The sequence below is a fragment of the Ptychodera flava genome, chromosome 3, assembly GCF_041260155.1.
Source record: "Ptychodera flava strain L36383 chromosome 3, AS_Pfla_20210202, whole genome shotgun sequence".
Classification (NCBI taxonomy): domain Eukaryota; kingdom Metazoa; phylum Hemichordata; class Enteropneusta; family Ptychoderidae; genus Ptychodera; species Ptychodera flava.
Genome location: NC_091930.1, coordinates 12,293,587 through 12,319,999, shown reverse-complemented (window position 1 = coordinate 12,319,999; position 26,413 = coordinate 12,293,587). Strand labels below are relative to the sequence as shown.

At 38.1% G+C, this 26,413-nt stretch overlaps 1 protein-coding gene and 1 long non-coding RNA gene across 2 annotated transcripts; both read left to right on the top strand.

The window, feature by feature from the left end:
- Positions 1-2,900: 2,900 nt before the first annotated feature.
- On the top strand, positions 2,901-6,418 carry LOC139127487 (protein-L-isoaspartate(D-aspartate) O-methyltransferase-like). The gene is made up of 5 exons (XM_070693412.1): positions 2,901-2,941; positions 4,620-4,724; positions 5,109-5,229; positions 5,866-5,951; positions 6,383-6,418. Exons 1-5 carry the CDS (start codon positions 2,939-2,941, stop codon positions 6,416-6,418), a joined length of 351 nt encoding a protein of 116 aa, XP_070549513.1. The 5' UTR covers positions 2,901-2,938.
- A 5,573-nt stretch (positions 6,419-11,991) lies between these two features.
- On the top strand, positions 11,992-25,839 carry LOC139125009 (uncharacterized). The gene is made up of 3 exons (XR_011550128.1): positions 11,992-12,048; positions 25,057-25,217; positions 25,684-25,839. It is a non-coding gene; the product is annotated as an uncharacterized lncRNA (long non-coding RNA).
- Positions 25,840-26,413: the final 574 nt, after the last annotated feature.

Genomic DNA, 26,413 nt, shown 5'->3' with positions numbered 1-26,413 from the left:
TTGGAGATAAACTGACTGGTAAGGCTTAGTTATATCCACTTTGCATTTATAAATGTTGCAGAGCTGCAGCTGCTTGCCCTTCGCCCTCAGCTGTTCATATAATGGATTGAGTTTGAAATCGAACGCTGGCACGAGTGTCCAATGTTAGTGTTCAGTCTTCAACGAAGTACTCTGGTGTTACACTCTGGAACCAAAATCCAGAAAGTATAAGATTTGTGAAATCCAAGTCAAAAATTAAAAGAGAAACTCTTCCGTATCTAATATGTTACTTTTCTTTCATGTATACTTTATTCTTCCACAATGTGTTTATAATTTATGTACTTACATTGATATAGAATTTATTTCAACTACCCAGGCTAAAAGTTAAACATGGCGCTCTCCTGAAAAATGGCAAAATGATAGATTCCGCGATTGTGAATAGTAGGGAAGCTGACTCGATCAGTATGATACTATTTTCTAGTCCCTACCCAATTTACTAATCTTAAAAGGGTCTGTATTTTTCTATTTTTCTTTTCTGTTCTATTAGGAAATAAAATTCCTTGAATCCTAGTATTTTGACCCGATTTTTGGCGGGCCTCTTAACTTTTCCGAAGGGATGAGGTTATGTTTCGAAACACGAAAACACACTCATCTTATACACTGCAGCCGATGTTTTACGTCTACCGTCATACTAAGCTAAAACATTAACCTTCTTCATATTGCAAAAACCTTTATCGATACCTTAATATTTGAATAGTTCGCTCTAAAAGCGTCCTATAAACCCTCCCTTAAAGTGGAATGGCCCAACAATGGACTAATAGCAAGAATAATAGAAGGGATACGGTTGCCACCACTCCTTAGTGACCAACCTTTAATGAATACAGCGAGGAGCAAGCTCGGTCGATTTCAGCTGATTTCGTCGCTAATTTCGGAATGTTCTTAGGAAAACATTCATAACCAAAGTATGCATGTATGATAAAGGAGTTATTACACAAAGTTTGGTCGATACCAAGTCCTATTCTCGACATTTCACATTTTGCATAATTGTACTTGATTAGAATATGAAGATTAAAGGAAACTATGAATATTTTTTGCCAATACAAAAATATGTAAATCTGTATATTTATGTACTCTCGATTATTAAATTAATGTACTTGGTTAGACAAGGGTGGTAACTAATGGATGTGTTCGTCAGATATTGGATTTTGGAATTTTACTGAAATGTTGATTCACTGTACATGGGAGTCTGTGAGGAAACTATGAATAATTGTTTTCAAAATGCTAACTTAATTAATTCTGCTTATATAGGTGTATGATAATTGATACCAATGTACTTGATTCAAATAGGGTATTTGACAGTTCAGACGTGGACAACAATTATGATATTGGAATATATCACCTAAAAGTATATTTTCACTTTTCATGTTACTAGTAGTGTACAGGTAAGTGTTAAATAATTTTCCTGACAAAACGTGCCAGCTCTAATATGTAAGTAATAGGAATTGTTCATTGCCCTCAGTGCAGTGAGCTTGATTTACAATAAGACAAGCCTCAGAGTTGCCAAGGCAAGTTGTTCATGTGACAGATAATTATACATTTGTTCAGATTTACAGTTAAATGACTTCAGATAATGAAATCATGCAGCGAATCATTTTTATCTCCAAGAATATTTCTGAACGTTGAAACTGCTTTTTAACGGGACGGATACTTATGAAATTTACATTACCCCCTCTGAGCTTTTTAAAAACTAGATGACCCCCCCCCCCCTTTGTAGCTTTCAAATTAAGGTTAACCCCCCCCCCCCCGGATTTTGCCGACCCACCCCGTGCCGTAATAACTGAACGTTCCCTAAGTATCTAGATGGTGAATTAAATCGTTTACAGCCATAAATGAGCCACACAAATCCAACTGCATTGAAAATAATCGCGACAGACAAAAAAGGTGCATATATTATCCGATTTGTACCTGTCAGTGAGATTCACAGGGCATGATCTAGCTGTGGGTCCATAGCAGTGGTGTTTTCAGATGGGATTCCTGCCCTTTACGGGATGGTTTTGACTTTTCCGATTTTTAACCCCACCGCCACAGCTATGGGATATTCCATAGACTAGCGTCCAAATCCGCCGAAATCACCCTTAGCGCAAGTTTGTTCGAAGATATTTCGAAAACGTTTCCATCCAAATTACAAATTGCCAACACTCATCGACAGCTCGCTTATTAGGGACTCATCACGATCAGAATCCGCTCACTGAAATATCACTTTTTTTCTAGCCTTACCCGACATGACTACCCGGAGACCGCCATTTTGCTAGCGTAAAACTGTTGGTCGAGGCTCCATGCAGCAAGTCACTACAGTGACATAGGCGGTGACCTCTCAGCTTCTAAACACAAACTGAGGGATTATGGCCGACATCTGCCCCCCCCCCCCCCCCATGAATAATCACAAATCCTAGGACTGAACTTTTTCACATGTAAAAGTTTGATTTCAGTTTTGTGAGACTGGCAATGTCCATAAGACAGACGATGGTCATCGATATCACACGATGAATTACTCAGTTTGTGTTTAGAAGTTGAGCGGTCATAACTACACCTGAAAGACAAGTGATAAGACTTAGACAGTGCTTGGACATATGTGGTGGTGGTGTTAAACCCACGTCTGACCTCAGTCTAGTCAATGTTTCAACTTTTGCAGAGTTGATTTTTTTTTATGATCGACTCATGTTACCGCTTAGCTATTAATTACCCCGACAGTGCTGGCAACACCTCAATTTAGACAATATGTCTCGTTCGTATAATGCCAATGCTTCAAAGCAAACCACTGTAAAAAGTCATGACCTACTTAGCTTTCACAACTATCAATCTTTCCTTTGAAGTGACCTTATTTCAATCTTCAAAAACCCAAAGAAAGAAATGTGCTCTCTCTGCAGGATATCCCTGGGTGAACATCAGCACACCGCACATGGTAAGTTATTTAATTGAGCGCCACCTACGTTCGATCTTTCCTGTGATAAAGAGTAGTCTCGTTTCATGACCCATTTCTATCGCTGGCTGCGCTGCTGGCGAAAATAGGGTCAGGTATGGGCTAATGTTTGAGTCAGAATTTTGACTGCATAGTAATGAGCACAACACATCTGTACAGTGGTAAGCTCTGAAATTAGGTGACCAAACATCAAACGTTGAAGTTGTTTGCACGGCTTCACTTTTAACTTTCCGACTCCGTTCTTCTATGACGGTATTTGGTGGTAAAATGACGATTATCGTCTATTATTGTTTTCTCAGACGTGACCTGGTGACCATGGTGACAGACTATCTATCACTCCTTTCGATTGTACGGCGCGGTAATGACTCAAAAATAAATGATTTACCGTTTTTCATTCAATGTCGACATATGATGCTTGGTCCGGGAAACTATGGAGTAAAATGACTCCATGAGCAAACGAAATCAACATTTAAAGGTAGCTCCAAGTTGGAAATAAATTCAACGCAATCACTGCACTTGCACCCAGACCAACGATAGCCATGCTTACATTAGCCATACCTGAGCCCATAGCTGACCCCATTTCCGTTAGCACAGCGCAGCCAGTGATAGAAGTGGGTCAGGGAACCAGACTATGACGAAGAAAGACCATGTCGATCATCCCCGTGAGAACAACGTTAGAAACACTCAATATTTAAACAACATTCCGTGTATTTTGTCGCTAATTTTGGCTTGCATAGTTTGTTAACATGATCTCAAAGGAAAGTACCTGCAACTTAATTCCCCCCCCCCCCCATTATTTTAGAATTGTTGTTTTTAATGTAAAAAACACTTTCTTGCCCTGGTACTCCCGGGCTCCCTGAAGCATGTCGCGATACATAATATTTACCTTGTTAAATAGCTCAGCCAGTACATATATAGACGGTGATAAGAGAATTCCGGTCTGGACAAGAAAAAATGGTAGCAATAACATTGAATTCCACACATATACGTAATGTTCATGAGAGTTAGACAATAATTGATGTTTCAACATGTTTTTGGAATATAACAAGAATTACAATGGCCAATTAAAACAAATAAAGAAAAGAATCATTAAAACTTAAAGCTACTGGCTTTTTAAGGCTCATCAAATGAGTGCTTGTGAATGAAATACTGAGCTGTAACAAGCATTCATTTACATACGGATCTTAATAATTTTGCTTTTGTTCAGGCTCAGAGACACCGGTATTAAATAAAAAAAGTTTATAGACTTCATTTGAACACATCACTTGACATTAAATACTATTTTTTTTCTAATATATGATAATTTTCCATTTTTGGAAATTATCTTTATCAAGTTTACTAATAGGATGCAATTTTTGTAAAGATTTTAATTGCCATCAATTATAATAAAACGGAAATAGGACCATTAAATTTTGTGTAAGCTGAATTAGCAATTGGTAAGAAGTACATTTGTCACCACAGCATAATTTGTTTTGCTGAAAGAGCGATTGGGCTTCTAGAATTTATACCCACGAATTCTTGTTTGAAGTCAAACTCATATCAACGATTGAATATAGGAATGTTTCACCAAATGATCCACAAAAAGTGCAGTGCTTATATTAACTGTGTGATGCGAGGTTTCATATACAAGAAATTTGAATTATACGTGGTTTTTTCACAGCACGCCCACACTCTTGAATTACTGTGTGATAATTTAAAAGAAGGTTGTACAGCCTTAGATGTTGGTGCTGCAAGTGCGTACCTGACAACTTGTATGGCGGTCATGGTAAGTTCTCAAATCCGGACATTACCTATCACAACTGTAATGCAAAAATGGCCCTTAAATTCAACGCGATTGATACTTTATTGTGATAAATTTTCTGACTTAATCAATAGTTCTATCACTCCTTTTTGGATGCTGAGTTGACATTGCTCAACACTCCATCACATGGAATTGGTACTGCTCCGGATTGCAGTAATTCTTGACTTGTGAACAAACGTGTAGAAGTCAGCTTTTAGCGTGACTTAGCAACCGCATAGTTATAAACATCTACTGGTAGATCGAAAGAATACTGCACCGACCGAATCACGTACACTGGAGACGCAGTAGAAATAATTGTATTAGAAGTGCACTGAACGGAAAATTATTTCATAACTTTTTTCCCTACAGGTGGGTAAAACTGGCAAAGCTGTCGGAATTGATTTACTGGAAGACTTGGTAGAAGATTCTGAGAATTTTGTCAGAAAGTCTTATAATGACTTACTGGATACGAAGAGACTGAGACTCGTCTGTGAGTATTTTGTTCACTCTCAAACATTCAATAAGCTGATATTAAGAGTAGGCAATTTAATTTAATTAAGATCAATCTCGCCTTGCCTCTGTGTTACTGTTCTCGCCTGTTCCTGAACAAAAAATGCAAGCAAACAATATTAGTCATCTGAGGATGAAGGCTTTTCGTATCAATAACCATTCACAATATATAAAACAAGCTTCAGAACTTAGTACATATTGCTGTTAAATGCTAAGTGATATCTTTGCTTTTCTGACTGCATTTCTGAAAAGGGAAACTTGACTTTGGGTACAGTGCAGTTAGTGCTTCAAACGGTTATCGGGAAAAATTGACTTAATTTCATTATATGTGATCGCATAACAGTACTTTTACAAAAACCGGTAATTTTTATTACTTTTGAGAATAGATATTTCTCTTACAAATAAAAAACGTCCACTTGCCATGAAAGTGCCAAATATCGATTTACCCGAATTGAAAGAATCCCACAAGACAAGCAAACAGCACGATGACGATTTTCGTCTCACATTCAAAGAAATGTAAAACGAAGGATTTTGACAAGATGTCATGACAATGGCTATTTAGCCGAGAAACCACCATGATTATAAAGATTACTTAACTAGTATTTCCTTTCTGAAGCCGGTGATGGAAGGTTTGGCTACGCGCCAAGAGCCCTGTATGATGCCATTCATATTGGTGGAGCCTCAGAAACAGTCCCTCAAGAAGTAAGTATCTCTCTAATAAGTGACTAATTTTATTTTGTAGCTTTTTGTAGCTTTTGTAGCTTTCCTCCCGGCCAATTTACGCACGTGATCCTGAGGACGTCACTTCACCAATCGCAAGGCCCTGTGTTTCCCATGGCTAATGTCGTTCCATGAAATCTTACCAAAGAAAAAATAAGTATTTAAAACCAATATGACTGGTCAACAGTTGTACGAAGAAAAATTTTAATTTTTTTCAATTTTCTTCTTGCTACATCAAACATATAAATCACAGAATAATGAAATTGCAATTATTGCGCTCAAGCGTTGCACTATCAGGAACATTAGAAAAAGAATAGTTACATAATTGTGCGCTGGCGAAAAAACGAAATTCAGGACTGCGTATTTCTCATGATTCCCTCCCTCCCTCTATCTGACGGTCCCTTATTTTACAGCTGATTGATCAGCTCAACCTGGAGGAGGAAGACTGATTATTCCTGTTGGACCCAAGGGAGGCAGTAAGAAGTTACAACAAATTGATAAATTGGAAGATGGTACAATAAGGTAGAAAGACCTTATGGGCGTGATCTACGGATGCTTGGAAGAATCGAAGTTCAAATAGAAGTATTTGTTTCTGAACAGGCTATCCTATGTGAAATGAAGGGCACAGAGCCTCATAAATACAAACATCATATTGTCAAAATTGCTTAATCTCATACTCATCATTTAAAATCATGGCATTGGAGCACTCCAAGTCATGGAACCTGCCTCCCATGTTTTAAAGCTACGGCCAAATTAAAATCTAATCAATAGAATTCCTGTATGGTGATTTCCATACTATATACCGTCCCAGGAACAAAGGCTTCAAGAAAGCCAAAGTCAACCCCTACAAAATACCCATTTGCCCCTTGTAAATGCTCTTTGTAGATGATAATTTTCGGTCTATCCTTTTAACCGTTTGTAATAAAACTATTTTAAAACTATTTCTGTTTTGTGCCCTAAACGGGTGCACACTCATGATCGATAACATTGGTTATGCTTTTCCCCTGTAAACGTGTTGTGACTGTCAACTATACAGTTTGCTTATTAATAGCACAGGGTAAAGCGGGCAGTTCCCTGGGGTGGGAGAGGGGTGGGTTCTTTGTGCACAGGTTAATTTTATTTTATGAAATTTGATTGCGATATTTCAAAAAAAAAGATTTTGACTCAAACCGTTTGACTGCTTTCTTTATTACCTACAAGTCCTTATTTCCTCTCCAATCTTTGTACATATCATTTTAATGTTCCGCAAACGTTGCCAACTTGCTAATCGGCTGTCCGTATCGGCGGATTAATTGATTGAGCCAACACCACAGCCGCCCCACACGCAGTAAAATAGAGAGAAGGGATGGAGATCACAGACATAGTGTCACAATGGCGTACGTAAAACTAGTGGACGCTTAAAGGCACTGTTCGAGATCCCTGGGATCGCCTTTGTTCTAGTCTGTAAGAGGATTATGGAGGTGTGATAGCCTTTTGTTTTCCATTGAAATTGTTATCTGTTGGGTAAATTTTCTGATGAGACAATCTGGTGCCAACACATGCCTTTAAATATTCATGAGTTCATAAATGAACAGGAAGGTACACGATTCAATATTCGTATAAATAAACGGGCAATGGGCTCGCCGTGACAATGCGTACTGCTAGAATGCATAATGCTAGACTGCCATTGCTGTGCATTTGACAGGCACCTTTGGCGCTAATTGACATTTTAGATGTTTTATTGGAAAGCGTCGACCAGGGATACCCAGCCGTCCATTGATCGTAACGTAGATGGCTCTTTTATGATGTGGTAAAGTAAGAAATTAAAAGAAAACCCTCCATCGTCGGCCGAAAGTCCGTACAACTACAAAAATTAGGCTTTTGGCGACGGAACCGTTATGAAACGTGAATACGGTAAGATAGTGGGGACCTTTTCATTTTCATATCTTAAACCATAGTTAAAAAGGATATAAAAATAAGATAATTGCATTTTTAAACTTCATATGTGCGTACAAATGTCATGGAAGTTTCCTCCCTGGAAATGGGGTTTGCAGAGCAAATCAATATTTCGGTTACGAACGTGCGTTTAGTTCTTGCAAAAGTCATACACCAGTTAATTTGTAAGTGCTGAATAACGACTGTCTTATGATTTATTTTGGGTGTCCATTACAAGCTATGCCAACATTTTCATGAGCAACCGGGGAAAAGCATCTCTGTTGAAGAAATAGTGTCTAAGGGAAGGGAAGGGGATCGAGGAGGAAACGTGCAGATTTACGCCGCTCAAAAGGATGCGATCGATCAGTACATCACAGAAAATTGGAGGACACAGCGACATTTCACTTTTATATGATATCGGATATTTACGGCCACTGGACTATACAAAATCGAAGTTAGATTGGTAAGGCCAGATCTATAAATGTGGTGAAATATATTTCGGATATTTATCCGCGATTTGACAAATCTAGTATTGTCAAAGTTAATCCGGTAATAATCTGGTGACAGTGTCCACAGATTAATAATTTACCCTTGCTTGCTTTGGCGTATTAGGCAATCAAACGCATCAGATAATGGACGCAACACAGAGAGAAAACTTCGCGTAAGATTTTCAAAGGACATATACGTAACACGGCGAAGGAGAAAAAGAAAATGTTACAAAACCAGTGTTAACATAAGACCAAGACCAAAGGTTGGCAGTATTCTTTATTAGCAATACATATCGTCAAACGTATTAAAACAAAATAAATAATAGCAAGAAGAACCCTGTATTGAGTCCAGGACATCCCTACCCCCGCCCCTGACCATGGGAACGGACATTTTGTGCAGCCCCGTATGCTCTACATTGAAAATAATGAGTGAGCTGTGGGATCACCACCCCCTTCAGTTTTTTACTTCACCAAAAATTATGAGAGCGCTAAAGGATTACCCCTTTTTGCAGCTCGCGGAATGCTCACGGAAAAAAACGAGATACCAAGACCCCGTAATTTTTTTTATTTTGTCCACCCACTCCACAAATATTGAGTTGTAGAATCCGTGCCAAAACGCGTCCAACAGTTATCCTTTTTGATACAAAGAGATGGAAACAAGAAGACTGCTATCGTATACTTTATTTCGGCATTTGTTGAAGAAGTGAAACGTACATGTAAGCTCCCTTTTCATGTTTTTGCTTTTCTTTCCTGTATAGTGATTACCGAAACAGGGAGCCCTACTTTCTACAGAGTGGTCTAAGTGCGTCCATTCATTTTACGAATTTTACAACATAACGCAAAATTGACAGTGAAGAGATATTTTAGATTTTTTTTATAACGCGCGTTCTCATGGGGGCGTAATTTATCAACTCAAGAGTTCGTTATATAACGTGGACCAGTTTGTTTTTGTTCATAGTGGGTAGGTTTGTGCATAATTATTTGTAGTTTCGATGAATTTCTTTTATAATTATGTCGATTTGCCATGGCAACCTTTCTTGGAAGCTCTGATTATGTTTTGTCAAAGCAAAGCGCCCTCTTAACGAAATTATAAGAAAATCCATTATTTTCTAATTTGTCCGAAAAATTTCATTTTTATGAAGATATACTGGCAATATTTATACTTTATGATATATACTCAATATACAGCCACGCTGTACAGTTTAATCATATTTTAATGACAAAAAGGGCATTAAATGACTAGAAATAGTAGAAAATATAGTTGGAATTGTAAAGTTACGATCAGTCCCTCGAACTCAAAACCGAATCCGAAACCGAATCTAAGTTCGGTGTTGAATAAAATCACTACTTCCTATGATTGTCTGCATCGCTTTTGGCAGGAAACTTTGCGCGAGTTCTTCCATCTGGCAACATGTAACTTAGTTTAAGTCAGATTAAGGAAAGGGCCGCAGTCAAAATAAACGGGAAGGTATCAACACAAACTTAAATCATTTTACTGATTCTATTTGCCGTAATTCCTGTAACTCAGAGCGAATTGCTTTCGGTTGACTATTTCGACTCAATCACTCAGCCTTCATCAGCTGTTGTGTGATTGTGAAGAGTGCGATGACTTAACTGATTCAGTCGAAATATTGTACCGAGAGCAATTAGCTCTCAGTCACAGGAATTACGGCCAATAGAATATGATTCCAGAGAAAGGAAACTATACTTTAGTTTTATTTTACTGATTGATACTTAAAGTAGCTACATTTCATTGTTTGCACTGTCGAGTGTGACAACTGTTGATATAAGCATTTGCTGCGAAGGTAGCCGTATACGATAACTGAATCAGAGCTTCCATGGCAATTTAACATTATAATAAAAGAAATACATCGAAACTATAAATTAATTATGCACGAACCTGAAATTATGAACAATTACAAACTGGTCCACGTTATATAACGAACTATTGAGCTGATAAGTACGCCCCCATGAGAATGCGCGTTATAAAAAGAAGCTAAAATATCTCTTCACTGTCACTTTTGCGTTATGTTTTAAAATCCCGAAAATGAATGGACGCACTTAGACCACTCTGTAGAAAGTAGGGCTCCCTGTTTCGTTAATAAGTATACAGGAGAGAAAAGCGAAAAACATGAAAAAGGAACGTACATGTACTTTTCACTTCTTCAACAAAAGCTGAAAAACAGTATATGATAGCAGTTCCCTGTTTTCATTTCTTTGTATCCAAAAGGAAAAAACGTTGGACACGTTTTGCCACGGATTTTGTAGGACCCCTATCTTGATTTTCCCACCAAACAAGTACTCCACATTTTCAACAAGTACTGCTCATTTTTTCTCAGTATCATTTTATATATGTTCTTTCTTCCTGACATTCTTAAAGCCACAGAAAGGTTTTGCATCATGATACACTCGTATTTTTCACAAAGTGAAAGGTGATTACCTCCGTTTTTCTCTCCCCAGTGTGTTTTTTTCTGGATCTTCACAATTTTATTTGCCCAATCCCTTATCCCGGATCACCAAAAATATCTAAAATAATTTTGAAACTGTATTCTTCCACCCTCCGCTTATTTCTGGATCCTCACAAATATATAACCAATCCATTTTTAATTGCACCACTACTACCCCTCGATTTTTAATGACATAAACAATTTTCTTTAATTTTGATACAATAGTACCCCCTGTTTTTACCCCAGCGATTTCTTTCTGAATGTTACACCCCTCCTCGTTTTTTATTATCCAAGATTTTTTTCTGGATGTACTCCTTTTTTATTAGCCCCGGCGATTGTTTTCTATATCTACCACAGTACCCTCTCCGTTTTTATTTACCCCTAGCGATTTTTATCTAGGATGACCCCGGTCCTTCTTTTTTTAACTCCAGCGATTTTGTTCTGGATCCTAAGAAATATTTAATATAATTTTGAACAATCGGCGCGCCATAGTCCCCCAGGGATCTGTCCTCGGCCCTGTTCTTTTTATTATGGATATTTTCCCTATTCCTATGATTATAGACAATTATGACCTTGGGTATCATCTTTACGCGGATGATTCCCAGTTATATTTATCTCTTGAACCAAGTTCTTTAAATTGGGATGAGATTATTCGGGATTCCCTTGTGGCCTGTATCTGTGATATTCAAAGATGCATAAAACTGAAATAATACTAATTGGAAAACCAGAGCAATTACGTAAATTCAATCTGACAGAAGTTACTGTTTGGGGAAAGTTAGTTCAAATTAGTAACAGTGTTCGGAAGTGGGTGCTGGGTTTGATAATCAGATGCGTATTATTTGTAATGTGCTTGGTTTGGGAAAGTATTGAACCAAATTCACTCCATGGGCATACGTAATCTAAATTCGAATGTAGCTCCCAGTTGGAAATGAATTCAGCGCAGTCACATGCACTTGTGCTATATTGACCAAATACAGCCATCTTACAATAGCCCATACCTGACGTCCCTATTTTCATAGGCAGCGCAGCCAGCGGTAGAAATGGGTAAGGGCACTAGACTATGAACCCGAAGGGCAGTCTATGTAATGATTCTGCGTACTAGACTGCTCCGTTGCTGGAGCGTCGGTCCTGCCGTGCGAGAGACAGACGCTAGTACTCTTTAATTATTCACGCAATTGCACCTGCCATTTATATTGGTGTGTAGGTGAAGGAGTGTCAGCTCTTGACAAGGTAATGTAGCTTGGTATTCACTGAATATATTCATGTTCAAACATAGATTGACAGCTATTTTAGCATAGTGTTAGGTAAACTATTACTACACTTGTAATTCCAGGCACCTGTGTGCTTCTTCCGATTCGAAGCATGTCCATTTGGGATTTGTTATCATCGATCGTCACAGCGCACCCATAGTCTGTATAGCGAGGACGTGCAATCAGGCAGTACGCCGTACCCGGAGACTGTCATGTGGGGAAATGTTGACAGGTCACATATGTGCGCTTCCGCATTGCGACGTACGCCCTCTGTATGCTCTCTGTATTTACGTCTCGTTTTAATCAAATATATATATATATATATATATATATATATATATATATATATATATATATATATATATATATATATATATATATATATATATAAATTCGTTTGTAGGATATTACACACGTACCAATCTTCTGGTTCAAATAGTTTATTATAACAGCACAACGTTTCGTCCTAAAAGTAGGACTTCCTCAGGTGCTACAGATCAAAAAGTTTCAACACGGAGTAAGTCACAGTGATATTTAACGTACAAAAGTTACATGTCGGAGAAAATACTAAGTGACAGTATGGTGAAAATACAGGAGTTGTTTCTTACCTATTTGAATGGCTCAGATGTTGAATGGCAATTGGGAGAATGTTTGAATGTGTATTTATAGTGTGGCTGGGAGGGCGCTAGTGTTGGAATTTGAATAAAGACAATGGGAGTAGCTAGCTGTGAATATTTAGGCCGTCAGGTGTTAATGTCTTTAATTGGAAATCCACAAGGATTCCAGCTTTTTCGAAGCGGGTCGTCCATTTATTGATTTTCACAATGCCAACTATTGAAACGTCTTGGATTGTGTGTTGATCTGAATTGAAATGGAGCGCTACTGGCATGTTTGAGTTACGACGGATGGTGGACAGATGGTTATTGAATCTTAATCGAAATTCTGTTTTGGTCTCTCCTACGTACTGTTTTTTGCATTTATTACAGGTTATAAGATATATTATGTTTTTAGACTTGCATGTGATGTTTTGTGTAATAGTGTGAACTGTATTATTTGAGTGGCTTTGGAAACTGGTGGCATTTGTCGAATGTTTACAGATGTTGCAGCCCCTGGTTGAGCCACATTTGTAGAAACCTGCTGGTGCATCGGACTGTTGTAGTTCACTGTGAACTAATAGATCTCGCAGGTTTCTACTACGGCGGTGTGCTATGATTGGAGTTTCAGCGATGGCACTTTTACAACGGGGTGATTTTTGTAATATATTGAAGTGAGTTTGAACGATCTGTTTGATGTTTGGGTGCCGAGGGTTAAATGTAACTACAAAAGGAATACGTGTTTGGTGTGGTTTTATTTTGTATTGTAGGAGGGTGTTTCTAGGAATTGATTTGGCCCGATTTATTTGGTCTATAACCAAGTTTTCTGGGTATCCCCGCTTGATTAATGATGTTGTCAATTCCTTTAAGCGGGTGTCCCTCCAGTCATGCCTGGAGCATATTCTACATATGCGGATGGCTAATCCATAAGGTATGCCTAGTTTTGTGTGCCTAGGGTGTGATGACGTAAATGCCAAATGTTGATTCGTGTCTGTTGGTTTTTTGTATAAATCTGTTTCGATGTTCCCCTCTTTATCCAAGTGTTGCGAGATATCAAGAAAAGGGACGGAAGTTTGTGAGAGTGTCATGGTGAATTTATGGTAGGGTGTATAGTGTTGATGAATTGATGGAATGCATTGACTATGGATTTATCATGTGCCCAGATGGAGTTGATGTCATCTATGAATCTGGCCCAATCAAGTGGTGTTTGTGGCGCTTTTTGTAAGATCTGCAGTTCCAATTCGCCCATGAAAATATTAGCATAGCCAGGGGCCATCTTTTGGCCCATCGCTGTGCCGAACACCTGTAGAAAGTGTGAGTTATTAAAAGTGAAATTGTTGTTGTGGAGAATGAGTTTGAGGAACCTGATTATTGTTTTTGTGGGTGGAACCTGTTCTGTGCGTTTGTCCAGACTTTTTGACATGCTGCGATACCCTCATCTATGGGAATGTTGGTGTAGGCGAAGTGACGTCAAAGGTGGCGAGAATACTTCCTTTGAAATTGAAGGAACAGTGTTCTCCAGACTCTTTATCAGTCATCTCCGAAGAACTCGAACAATGGGAGAAAGATATTACACGACAGATCATCCAGACTAAACAACATAAACTCCATCGAGATGGTATCAACGCCCGCATTTCTGACTACCAAATCAGTCAACACATTCATAAACAGCTATTTAGCCAACCACCGGAAAAGAAACAGAATGAAAACAGTAAGACTGAAAAAATGAACTCCGAAAACACACAAATGAATTCAGAAAATCACAAACGAACTCATCCACTGTCATCAACTTATCAGATGTTCCGCTCACTGAAGCCGAGGTAAGTCTCCTAGAAAGGGGCCTCACATTTTGTCCCACCCCATTGAAAGTAAATAAAATTCAACTCGACACAGATGCGAGCTCCTTTTACAGGCGCCTTCGTTTAGCGGAATTTTTCCATGATGATGACACCTCGCAACTTACTAATGAAAACCCATTCCGCAAAAAAGTTGCTTTTCACCACCGATAAATCGTGACCCCTTTCTGGAGACTTACATCGCCCTAGTCACGGAAGACATCAATAAACACAAATGCACCAATTATAGCAAAGACAACCTCAAACCACATGAACGGGAAGCTTTAACGAATCTGAGAAAAAGAAACGATATCGTCATCAAACCGGCCGACAAGGGTCATCAATTGTTATTATGAATAAAAGCCACTACGTCTCAGAAGCAGAGAAAATTCTCAATAATCCAAAGCATTACAAGCAGCTCCGTTCAGACCCAACTAATAGAATAAACAAAATCATTAGAGTAGCAATCGAAGAAGAATATAAAGAAGGCAACATATGCAAAGATACTAGGGATTATCTTATATGTACGAATCCAAATCCAGGAAGTTCTATATGCTGCCAAAAATACACAAACCAGACATCCCATTCAGGCCTATAGTCTCTACGATTAATCATCCCACTCAAAAAATTTCTGAATATGTTGACCATTATCTTCAACCATTAGTTTCCACTCTACCCTCATACATTAAAGACACAACCACTTCCTTCAACGTATTCAAAACCTTGGGCAAGTACCTTAAAGGAAGTATTCTCGCCACCTTTGACGTCACTTCGCTCTACACCAACATTCCCATAGATGAGGGTATCGCAGCATGTCAAAAAGTACTGGACAAACGCACAGAACAGGTTCCACCCACAAAAACAATAATCAGGTTCCTCAAACTCATTCTCCACAACAACAATTTCACTTTTAATAACTCACACTTTCTACAGGTGTTCGGCACAGCGATGGGCCAAAAGATGGCCCCTGGCTATGCTAATATTTTCATGGGCGAATTGGAACTGCAGATCTTACAAAAAGCGCCACCAAACACACTTGATTGGGCCAGATTCATAGATGACATCAACTCCATCTGGGCACATGATAAATCCATAGTCAATGCATTCCATCAATTCATCAACACTATACACCCTACCATAAAATTCACCATGACACTCTCACAAACTTCCGTCCCTTTTCTTGATATCTCGCAACACTTGGATAAAGAGGGGAACATCGAAACAGATTTATACAAAAACCAACAGACACGAATCAACATTTGGCATTTACGTCATCACACCCTAGGCACACAAAACTAGGCATACCTTATGGATTAGCCATCCGCATATGTAGAATATGCTCCAGGCATGACTGGAGGGACACCCGCTTAAAGGAATTGACAACATCATTAATCAAGCGGGGATACCCAGAAAACTTGGTTATAGACCAAATAAATCGGGCCAAATCAATTCCTAGAAACACCCTCCTACAATACAAAATAAAACCACACCAAACACGTATTCCTTTTGTAGTTACATTTAACCCTCGGCACCCAAACATCAAACAGATCGTTCAAACTCACTTCAATATATTACAAAAATCACCCCGTTGTAAAAGTGCCATCGCTGAAACTCCAATCATAGCACACCGCCGTAGTAGAAACCTGCGAGATCTATTAGTTCACAGTGAACTACAACAGTCCGATGCACCAGCAGGTTTCTACAAATGTGGCTCAACCAGGGGCTGCAACATCTGTAAACATTCGACAATGCCACCAGTTTCCAAAGCCACTCAAATAATACAGTTCACACTATTACACAAAACATCACATGCAAGTCTAAAAACATAATATATCTTATAACCTACAACAGATGCAAAAAAACAGTACGTAGGAGAGACCAAAACAGAGTTTCGACTAAGATTTAATAACCATCTGTCCACCATCTGTTGTAACTGAAACATGCCAGTAGCAATCCATATCAATTCAGATGAACACACAATCCAAGACGTATCGACAGTTGGTATTGTAAAAATCAATAAAATGGACGACCCACTTCAAAAAAGCTGGAATCTTTGTGGATTTCCAAATTAAACACATTAACACCTGACAGCCTAAATATTCACAGCTAGCTGCTCCCATTGTCTTTATTCAAATTCCAACACTAGCGCCTCCCAGCCACACTATAAATACACATTCAAACATTCTCCCAATTGCCATTCAACATCTGAGCCATTCAAATAGGTAAGAAACAACTCCTGTATTTTCACCATACTGTCACTTAGTATTTTCTCCGACATGTAACTTTTGTACGTTAAATATCACTGTGACTTACTCCGTGTTGTAACTTTTTGATCTGTAGCACCTGAGGAAGTCCTACTTTTAGGACGAAACGTTGTGCTGTTATAATAAACTATTTGAACCAGAAGATTGGTACGTGTGTAATATCCTACAAACGAATTTATCATAACCACGCCACCGACAACACTGGGGACAACCTGAAAAACCACAGTCGAACATATATATATATATATATATATATATATATATATATATATATATATATATATATATATATATATATATATATATATATATATATACATACACACAAAATAATGTATACAATGTGTCCTCCCGGTTATCACCATAATGGCTTTATAGCAACCTCTGAACGTGATATTGAAATATGACAGATCCGTTAGCTGGGTTGGTTTCAAGCCCCAAAAATTTGCTGTGCAGAGACACTCAGAAGTACTTGTGTGTTTTAAATTTAGTTCTACTACATAGTATAGTAATATTATATATATATATATATATATATATATATATATATATATAATATATATATATATATATATATATATATATATATATATATACTAGCAAAGTAACGGGAGAACGATTCAAAGTGAGAGGCAACCTATCGTGTACGTCATCATGGGTAATTTACTCGATCGTCTGCAGAAAATGTCAACTAATGTACATTGTACATTGGACAAACACGGAATATGGTCAAACAAAGACTTTCCGGCCACCGAAGCTGTATCCGTAGACGACAGTATAACACTAGCCCACTTGTAGCACCACACTTCAATGAATCGGGACATTCGGACAGTGATCTCGCGGTTGTCGTCATCGAACAAATCACAAACAAAGACCCCGTACTGTTGGATTCTAAAGAGACATTTTGGATAAAGAAGTTGAAAACAATGTATCCAGATGGCTTGAACACCGAAACCCCTCTGTCCTTTTAACTGTCATCCTTCATTCACAAGTCCCTTTCCATTGTTGCATTTACACCTGTTTTTGCGTCGACTGTTCTGATAATCAATTTAAAAACTATCTACTGTTGATTGACCAATCAGAGTGCTCAATTCAGGGTGTTTTATCTACTCGTAAAGCCTTGATCACCAAATTCCAGAAACGAATGACAGCGCCGTAGTAAAGTACTGTCCAATCAAAAGTGAACATGTCATATTCTGTAGACATCTGGTACGTTTTCAAATTTGGTAACACAGCGGAAACCAGCTGCAACACAAAATCTGCTGTGCCCTTGGGCATTTATAAAATGTGCCCTAGGCATTTATAGGATGTTCCATTACATTGGAAGGCTATTTCACAGATAAAAGTTTTAATTCATATCCTAAACATGTTACATTGACAAAGGGGACGGTTGACGTAAACACATTGTAAACGAAAATATATCAGTTAGGGGCGATAGTTTTTAAGTCGGATAAAACCCTCGTACTCGGGCTCTTCTGGTATATAAAGTCCAACCCTACGATAAAATGTCTCGGCCTGCGGCCTCGACAGTTTATCGTTGGGTTGGACTTTATTTACCAGAAGAGCCCTCGTACTCGGGCTTTATCCTATACTTACATAATTGATTTTGCATACTTTTCACCTTCAAACCCTAACAGTGACACATGTACTTGAGTTCTCCAGTTGGACCTGATGATGCCTGTAAGCAGGGCGAAAGCTAGTCACCGTGAAAGCCTTTTTGTTGTCTTGTTGAGACCATCCTCACTTCCGATTATATATATATATATATATATATATATATATATATATATATATATATATATATATATATATATATATATATAATATATATATATATATATATAATATATATATATATATACAATGTGCCCTCCCGGTTATCACCATAATGGCTTTATGGCAACCTCTGAACGTGATATTGAAATATGACAGATCCGTTAGCTGGGTTTGTAGAGCATCCGAACTGAATTCGGGGTCATTAGTGTAGTAATATATATATATATATATATATATATATATATATATATATATATAATATATATATATATATATATATATATATATATATATATATATATATATTACTTCAAGTACAAAGTAATGACATCTGTTTCATGCATACTTAAGTTTATCTGATATCATGTACTTGAAGTAATTTGTGTTATATTTATAACGCTCTGCTTTAACATCGAGCATTGTAATTTCCAATGAGTACATGTACGTATGTATGTATATATGTATGTATGTATGTATGTCTGTGTGTGTCTGTGTGTTGTGTTTAAAGTTTTGACCAGATTATACCTACGTTTTCTACGGTAGTCATTCTGAAAAGGCCTCCGCATAATATGAAAACAGCATCCTGTTGGCCTAATTGTTGATGACCCAACCCATCGCTTGTATATGAAGAACCTTTTCAATGTGGCCGATATCTGTCTTTGTAAGAGAGCTGGCTAGGCTCTTTACCAATGAATTTAAAACATTAAGCCTATGACTTTCAAGCCTTGGATGTGTCAGCACTGAACACAAAGAGGGTTCATAAAATAATATTTGCGGCCTGAATGGTGGCACTTTCATATATTCCAACAGATTGCCTAGAAAATGCATTTCGATGCATTTAGTTATTATCTTGTCGAATTAATTCGATGATACAGGATGCAGGTACCCATACTCTAATGTACTGATGATATGAATGCTGTCCTAAATACATTTAAAACATTAAATAGAGAATTAATTTCCCTCGGCAAGGTTTTATAATTATGTCAATTGCTGCTTGGTCACACTCTGGTCAGAGTTCAGATGTGTATGTAGGTAAAAAAGTAAAGCCCATGGGTCGAACTCCTAGCTTGACCATTGTCTATGTACAAAGCTTAAGGCTGCACACAGTGCACTTTCAATTCAAGAAAACCAAAAGCGTCATCATTCAATACCGGGTTGGAATGTTGTCAAAGAAGCAGATAGTGCAGCTCGTACAATGTTTCATCCAGGATGGCATCATCAGGGGGATTTCCCCCTTTACCAGAACATTTAGGGGTGATTTCACCAGTGTTCTACATGTATCTCTAAAATGTGAATAGCACCATTTCATGGGGGAGGGCCTCAGCCCCCCGACAATTGCCAACATGTCAAAAGAGGGGGAATCCCTCTGTCTGAATGGAACACTGCACGCCTTGCTTAACACTACACGGAGATCTGCTGGTAAATCAAGGATTGACCCGATGGTGGAGCAAATGCGTAGTATGATATCGTTTACCCCTTCATCAGGAGTAAAAAGTCGTCAAAGTTAAAATCAGCCCATAAAAGGTAGGAATCTCGTCTGAGAACACCACAGCTTACATCAACAGCTAGAGGCCACACCAACTCTACCGAAACCAATTTGTAATTTTTATGAGTACCAGGTCATGAAAAATCATCGGCTCCACAGTCTCCATGTGGTCTGTCAGACGCGATATTCACGACGCAAGATGCTTGAAATCGACAATGACAATCGGCCAAATACAATCATCTTGCAATGTGTTCCTCTTTGATGTTAGTACACGGCTTTGTACCCTCAAAATCTAAGAAACATAATCCTGTTCCTTTGGTGAAATTACAAAATGGTTGAACGGCTGATAGATACAATTCTCATGACATCATTCAAACTGTTTATGAATAGGTCACAAAAATAAAATGAAGGAGAACATTGATGAGTTACAACATTATTGTGGTTTGAGATGTGTTGAGAGTCTCTATTCCCACGTGACAGGGGTGTGACGCCGAATGCTTCAAAAGTAAATTGATAGAGTTAAAATTCCAATGTCATTGCTCAAACTGGTTCAGAATAGCTAACTAAGAAATAAAATGAAGGAGAACATTGATACGTCACACCATTACAGTCGTTTGAGATGTGTTGAGAGTCTCCATTCCCACATGACAGGTGTTTGACTCTAGACTGCCCCAAATGTCAATGGATAACTAAAATTCCAAAGTTATAAATGAAACTGGTTCAGAATAGCTCACAAAAACATAAATGTAGGAGATCAAGGATAAGTCACATCATTATAGTGGCTGGAGATATGTTGAGAGTCTCCATTCCCACGTGACAGGTGTGTGACTCCGACTGCTCCAAATGTCAATGGATAGATAAAATTCCCATGTCGCCATTCAAACTGTTTTTTTTCGAATAACTCACAAAAACATGGAATGAAGGAGAACATTGATGAGTTACTCCGTATTGTGACTGGATATGTGTTGCGATTCTCTCCATTCCCATGTGACAGGTGTGTGACTCTGACTGCTCCAAATGGCAGTGGATAGATAAATTTCTCATGTCATGCGCAAACTGGTTCCGAATAGATCACAAATCAAAAACATAAAATAAAGGACAACATGGATAGGTCCCACCCCTAAAGTAGGATGTGTTAAGATTCTCCATTCCCACGTGACAGGTGTTTGACTCCGAATGCTTCAAATGTAAATGTAGAGAATGAAATTCTCATGTCATTGCTCAAACTGGTTCAAAATAGCTCACCAACAAATATAATGAAGGAGAACATTGATGAGTTACAACAATATATTAGTTTTAGGTGTGATGATAGTCTCCATTCCCATGTGACAGGTGTGTGCCTCTGACTGCTCCAAAGAGCCATGCATAGATAAAATTCCCATGTCATTGCTACAAACTGGTTCAAAATAGCTCACCAAGAAATAAAATGAAGGAGAACATTGATAAGTCACGCCATTACAGTGGTTTGAGATGTGTTGAGAGTCTCCATTCCCACGTGACAGGTGTGTGACTCTGACTGCTCCAAATGTCAATGGATAGAAAAAAATTCTCATTTCATAGCTTAAACTGGTTCAGAATAGATCACAAACTACAAACATAAAATGAAGGAGAACATGGATGAGTCACACCGTTATTGTGGTCGGAGATGTGTGAGAGTCTCCATTTCCCATATGCAAAAGCTAGCCTATGACCTTTGATCTCATACTCAGTGACTAAACGTGAGCATTCCCACTTGACACATTTCATTTCCCAGGTGGCAGGCTCCCTGTCGTGCACACTACCTCTATCAGCACGTTGGCAAGATGATTTCCGTAGCTAAACTGGGTCATCGAAATGATGTCAAAATGAAAATAATTTGTCTATTGAATTAGGTTATATATCCCGCTTCTGCGAACTCACGCTAATCTCTTTGTGAAATTGTCAAGTTCATATTGCTTTCATAACAAACGAAAGATGTGAGCGAAAAATATCCTAATTCTCTTACCTGTTTGAAATAGAATGACACTTGTTTATTTAATGAAGTACATAAGAATTCTATCAGTTGGTTTAGGTCAATGTATCTTCATGGTTCGTTCTCCTTAAGGGTTCAGTAAACAGAAAACTCGGTTAAAGGTCAATTGCTATTTGCACTCACGGCTATGATAGAATAGCTGTGGATGGCCTGACAGTTAAAATTGTCAAACAAAACAGACATCGATTGTCTTTATGCTAAATGATAGTACATGTAAAAGAAGTGTCAATAAACTCAGAATGAAACAGATTGACAGGTAGAACTCCAACTGTGTTAAGGTAGAACGCACCTCGGGGACAGACATTCGGACTCTCAAACTTTTACAATTCTCTTCTGATATATCACATGTGGGGGTTCATTTTAAAGCTCTTGGTGAAAGAAAACTTTTCACCGGTTTAGTTTTTCGAAATTCGAAAATTTTTATTTTTCTCCATAGAGTATACACAGGGATGGCGACCATTTTGAATTTCTAATATCGGTAAATCTTTGGTAATTTGTTTCTCCAGTACCAAAATTTGCATGGTGACCCCCTATTTTTATTCTTGATTTTGAAAGAGAATGATTGAAAGATCCCGTGAGGAAAGTTAGAGCAAAAGTTTAAGTCTTTCACTTTCGAGGTGCATATTACCTTAAATCCATGTAATAACCGATATTCTCCTGGTGCCATTCTTGTTTTCCGCCTACCCGTCGCGCAAGCATATCAAATTAGTTCATACATTAACTAAGGGAGCCGTCATTATATGCGGCCTAGGGGGGTGTAAGAGGAATGTGAGGGGTGTCACTCAAAAAAATTGAAAACTTCAAGGGGTTGCTCAAAATGTAGAGATGAAAAAAGGGGGTTAATTACCTCAATTTTTTGTGCGAAATAAATTGAAACACCTCTCAGATTGCATCGTTGCACACATCAATTTCTCACTATTTCACAGGAGTTAGGACAAAACTGAACTGTTGTGAATCCATCCTTTATTATCACAGAAACATATTTAAATTGACTTCATTTCCATAACCATTTGACTTTTAACCATACCATATCCAGGCTTTGTCATTAGCAGCTGACAGCTGGATTGTACATGTAGGCGACACAGGAAGGTCACAGATTTTCCATTCCTGTATTTTTCAATCTCTGGCAAACCGAGAACTGTTTTTTACAAAATGTATCGTCATTGTTTGATTGTTGAATATTGTGACTCAAACACTGCTCATGCAAAAAAAAAATGTAATAGAAATATCTGTGTTCAATGTCATTTTTAAACAGTTTTACCGAGAGCAAAATAAATTTAAACACCCTCTCAGATTGCACCATTACACAAATCAATACACACATCCCCTTGGGATGTTCTAGCAGTTTTACTTTCTAAGTAAAACAGTTTTACCTGTTAAACAACAAATTAAAAAGACCTCTCACCATTACACACATCAAATCTCTACATTTTCCAAGCAAGATAGGGGACAACCACCTCTGACATTTTTCTCCTCCACCTCTCACGTGTTCTCCCCCCCCTGTACTTTTAAATTCAGCCCAGTCAGATATCCTAGTGAAACTCTGTCATGATACCATAAAAATAAAATAATGGTATATAATTGGATACTGGTTATAGCGTGAGCTTTATATCTGTATTGTGTTGTCACTTTGAATTATTCATTTTGTTGGTTGTTACCTTTTTCAAACTTCATGAGATAACCGACGATAATCTAGCAGGGTACATGAAATTTCAAAGGTCTTTACTTTTGCTGTACATGTATTTTGTAAATTTTACAAATATGGGCATTAAGTTTTCTAAGGTGGGTGGGGGTCAGTCAAAAGTTTTGAGTTAGAGAGAGGGTTACTCAAATTCATCATGGTTGGCAGGGGGTACTTGAAAATTCGAGTTTCCGATGAAAGTCCTCCGACCCTCCCAGGCCGTAGATAATGACGGCTCCCTAAACATCGTTTAAGTCATTTGATCGTGAGCGTGAAATACTATAGCCACGGATATGGCAAAATGTTGACAACAGACTAAGTTTACCCTGAGAATTTGCCAAGGTAACACTACTAGCTACCATGATGCTGAGCCGGTGCCGTATTAATTTAAGATAATAAATTGTAATTAAATGCCTTACCAATTGCTATCTTGAGGTTTTGAAATGACCTACATTCTTCTAGGACTAAATATCGGTCTTGTAGGGATATTTACGGAAAAAAAGCTAACGACTGTATGTGTCATTATTTCAATTTTGCACTATCAGGGGATATTTGAAAATAGATTTGTGTTTCTAAATGGTCAAATTTAACTTGACCAATGATAAAGTGGATTATGTGAAATTATCTAAATTTATGCCAAGCTGACATACTGATTATTGTGTTAATTACTAAGTGAGAGAGAGAGAGAGAGAGAGAGAGAGAGAGAGAGAGAGAGAGAGAGAGAGAGAGAGAGAGAGAGAGAGAGAGAGAGAGAGAGAGAGAGAGAGAGAGACAGACAGACAGACAGACAGACAGACAGAGAGAGAGAGAGAGAGAGAGAGAGAGAGAGAGAGAGAGAGAGAGAGAGAGAGAGAGAGAGAGAGAGAGAGAGAACATATGTGTAATACATGACGCGGTCGGAATTTTATGATTTTATTTTATCAGAACCCTTATGCATATCAATACTGAACAAAGTTGAAAACATACGCCAATGACGAACATGAGGCAGATGCGAGGTTGTTGCAGGCCGGATATTGGCCTTTGCATGCAACTGTGAAATCGTACCACACAAACAGGCATTTTGACAAGTTTTATTACATATATGCACCATGTAACTGGCTGGACAAACCCGCACCCTGTAATTTGTTCCTTTGGGTTTTCTTAACGAATAAGTGGAATGTGTCACACTTCTTGCAGTTTTAATTCATTTTTAAAAATAAATATGAACAGTAGCGTTTGGACTAAAGTTAGTTGAGTAGTCGGTTATGCTGGTTTCTCATATGTGCATAAAGAAGGGTAACTCTTAAACTATCTATGCATTTGTCTTCAATCATGATCATAGACAAGGGCGATTCTCTTCCAGAATCAACTAATTGTAAAAATAAATCACACTGATGTCACTACAAGACGAAGAACACATCATGATATCATACAACTGGGAAAACCTTCAGGAGGTGATGATCATCAAAGAGGCACTTGAAGAGAAAGGTTATAGAATAGGGATGGAACTGCGCCACGAGGAAGGTCTGTTGACTGGGATTGTTCTAAGTATAAATACTTTGTAATTGATGGTTTATATTTGCAGCTACAGTTATCTTAAATACTGATCCGTTTTGGAACACAAATACAAGGTTTTTCATTTCAATAATGCGATGTCATTCATGCTGAGTATGGGCAAGTGTGATTGGAAGTATCACAGTAAGGAAATAATGGGAACGGCTGTCAATATTGAACAATTAACTTTCAAGGGGAGGGGGACTTAAAGAAGAACTTGACATATATCCTATATGCAATCAATAGTGTGCTGATTACAAATTTAAGCTCATTAAAACAGATATTGAAGCCTTTCATAAGGGAAACAGTGTATCATTAAGGGACTCAAAGATTGGGTTACTTCTGAAATGGAACAATCGAATCTGTCAAGAATTCGCCCACCACTGTGGTAATATGAATCTGCTTACTGTGCTGTTTTTGCTCACTATTGTTTCAGGTAGTATTGCCTGGGCGATGACTGAGGGTGTCGACAATTCAAGTGCTGTCTTGCTGTGTGTCAGCAAAGCCTACAAGGACTCTGTTAACTGCAACAAAGAAGCGAGCTATGCCGACAGCCGTCGCAAAAATATCGTACCTCTAAAACTTGACGAAACTGTTGATCTCGGTGAGTTTTAAAGTAGGCAAAGTCTCTTGACTTTTCTCGGCTGTAGTGACTGGCTGGCAAAGACGCGTTTATTCCACGATCTACGCGACAGCATATTACTTACGCGACAGCCTGCCAAAGTTTATTCCTTCAATATATTCTGTTTTGATGATTATATGCCCACACAGTTTATGCAAATCTAGGCGAGTTTGAACTGCAGTTATTACCCATGTTTAATGGATCAAGGGAACCACAACACTGCCATATCATTTGCAACGGGTATATAATATTGCCATAAAATGATGTTTAATTTCCAATTTTCACGCCTTTTCTCTCACACGAATCAGTTACATGTTGAAAGTGATTTGCCTTCATTATCCAATTATGTCACTTCGGTAGAAATGGTTATGTGACGACAATTTGTCCTGGACTTGCATCTTAAATAATGTAAAACACACCATTCTATAGAGTTTTATTTTTTTATACTTTTACACCATACAGCAGGTCATGCCATTACTGTGGAATATCTCTTTCATCAGTTCGACAGACGAGTATCTCTTTTATCGGTTCGATAGACGATCAC

Coding starts and splice junctions, on each gene's coding strand:
- LOC139127487 (XM_070693412.1), top strand. Junction 4,725..5,108: donor CAACTTGTATGGCGGTCATG/GTAAGTTCTCAA, acceptor TTTTCCCTACAG/GTGGGTAAAACTGGCAAAGC. Junction 5,952..6,382: donor CAGAAACAGTCCCTCAAGAA/GTAAGTATCTCT, acceptor CTTATTTTACAG/CTGATTGATCAGCTCAACCT.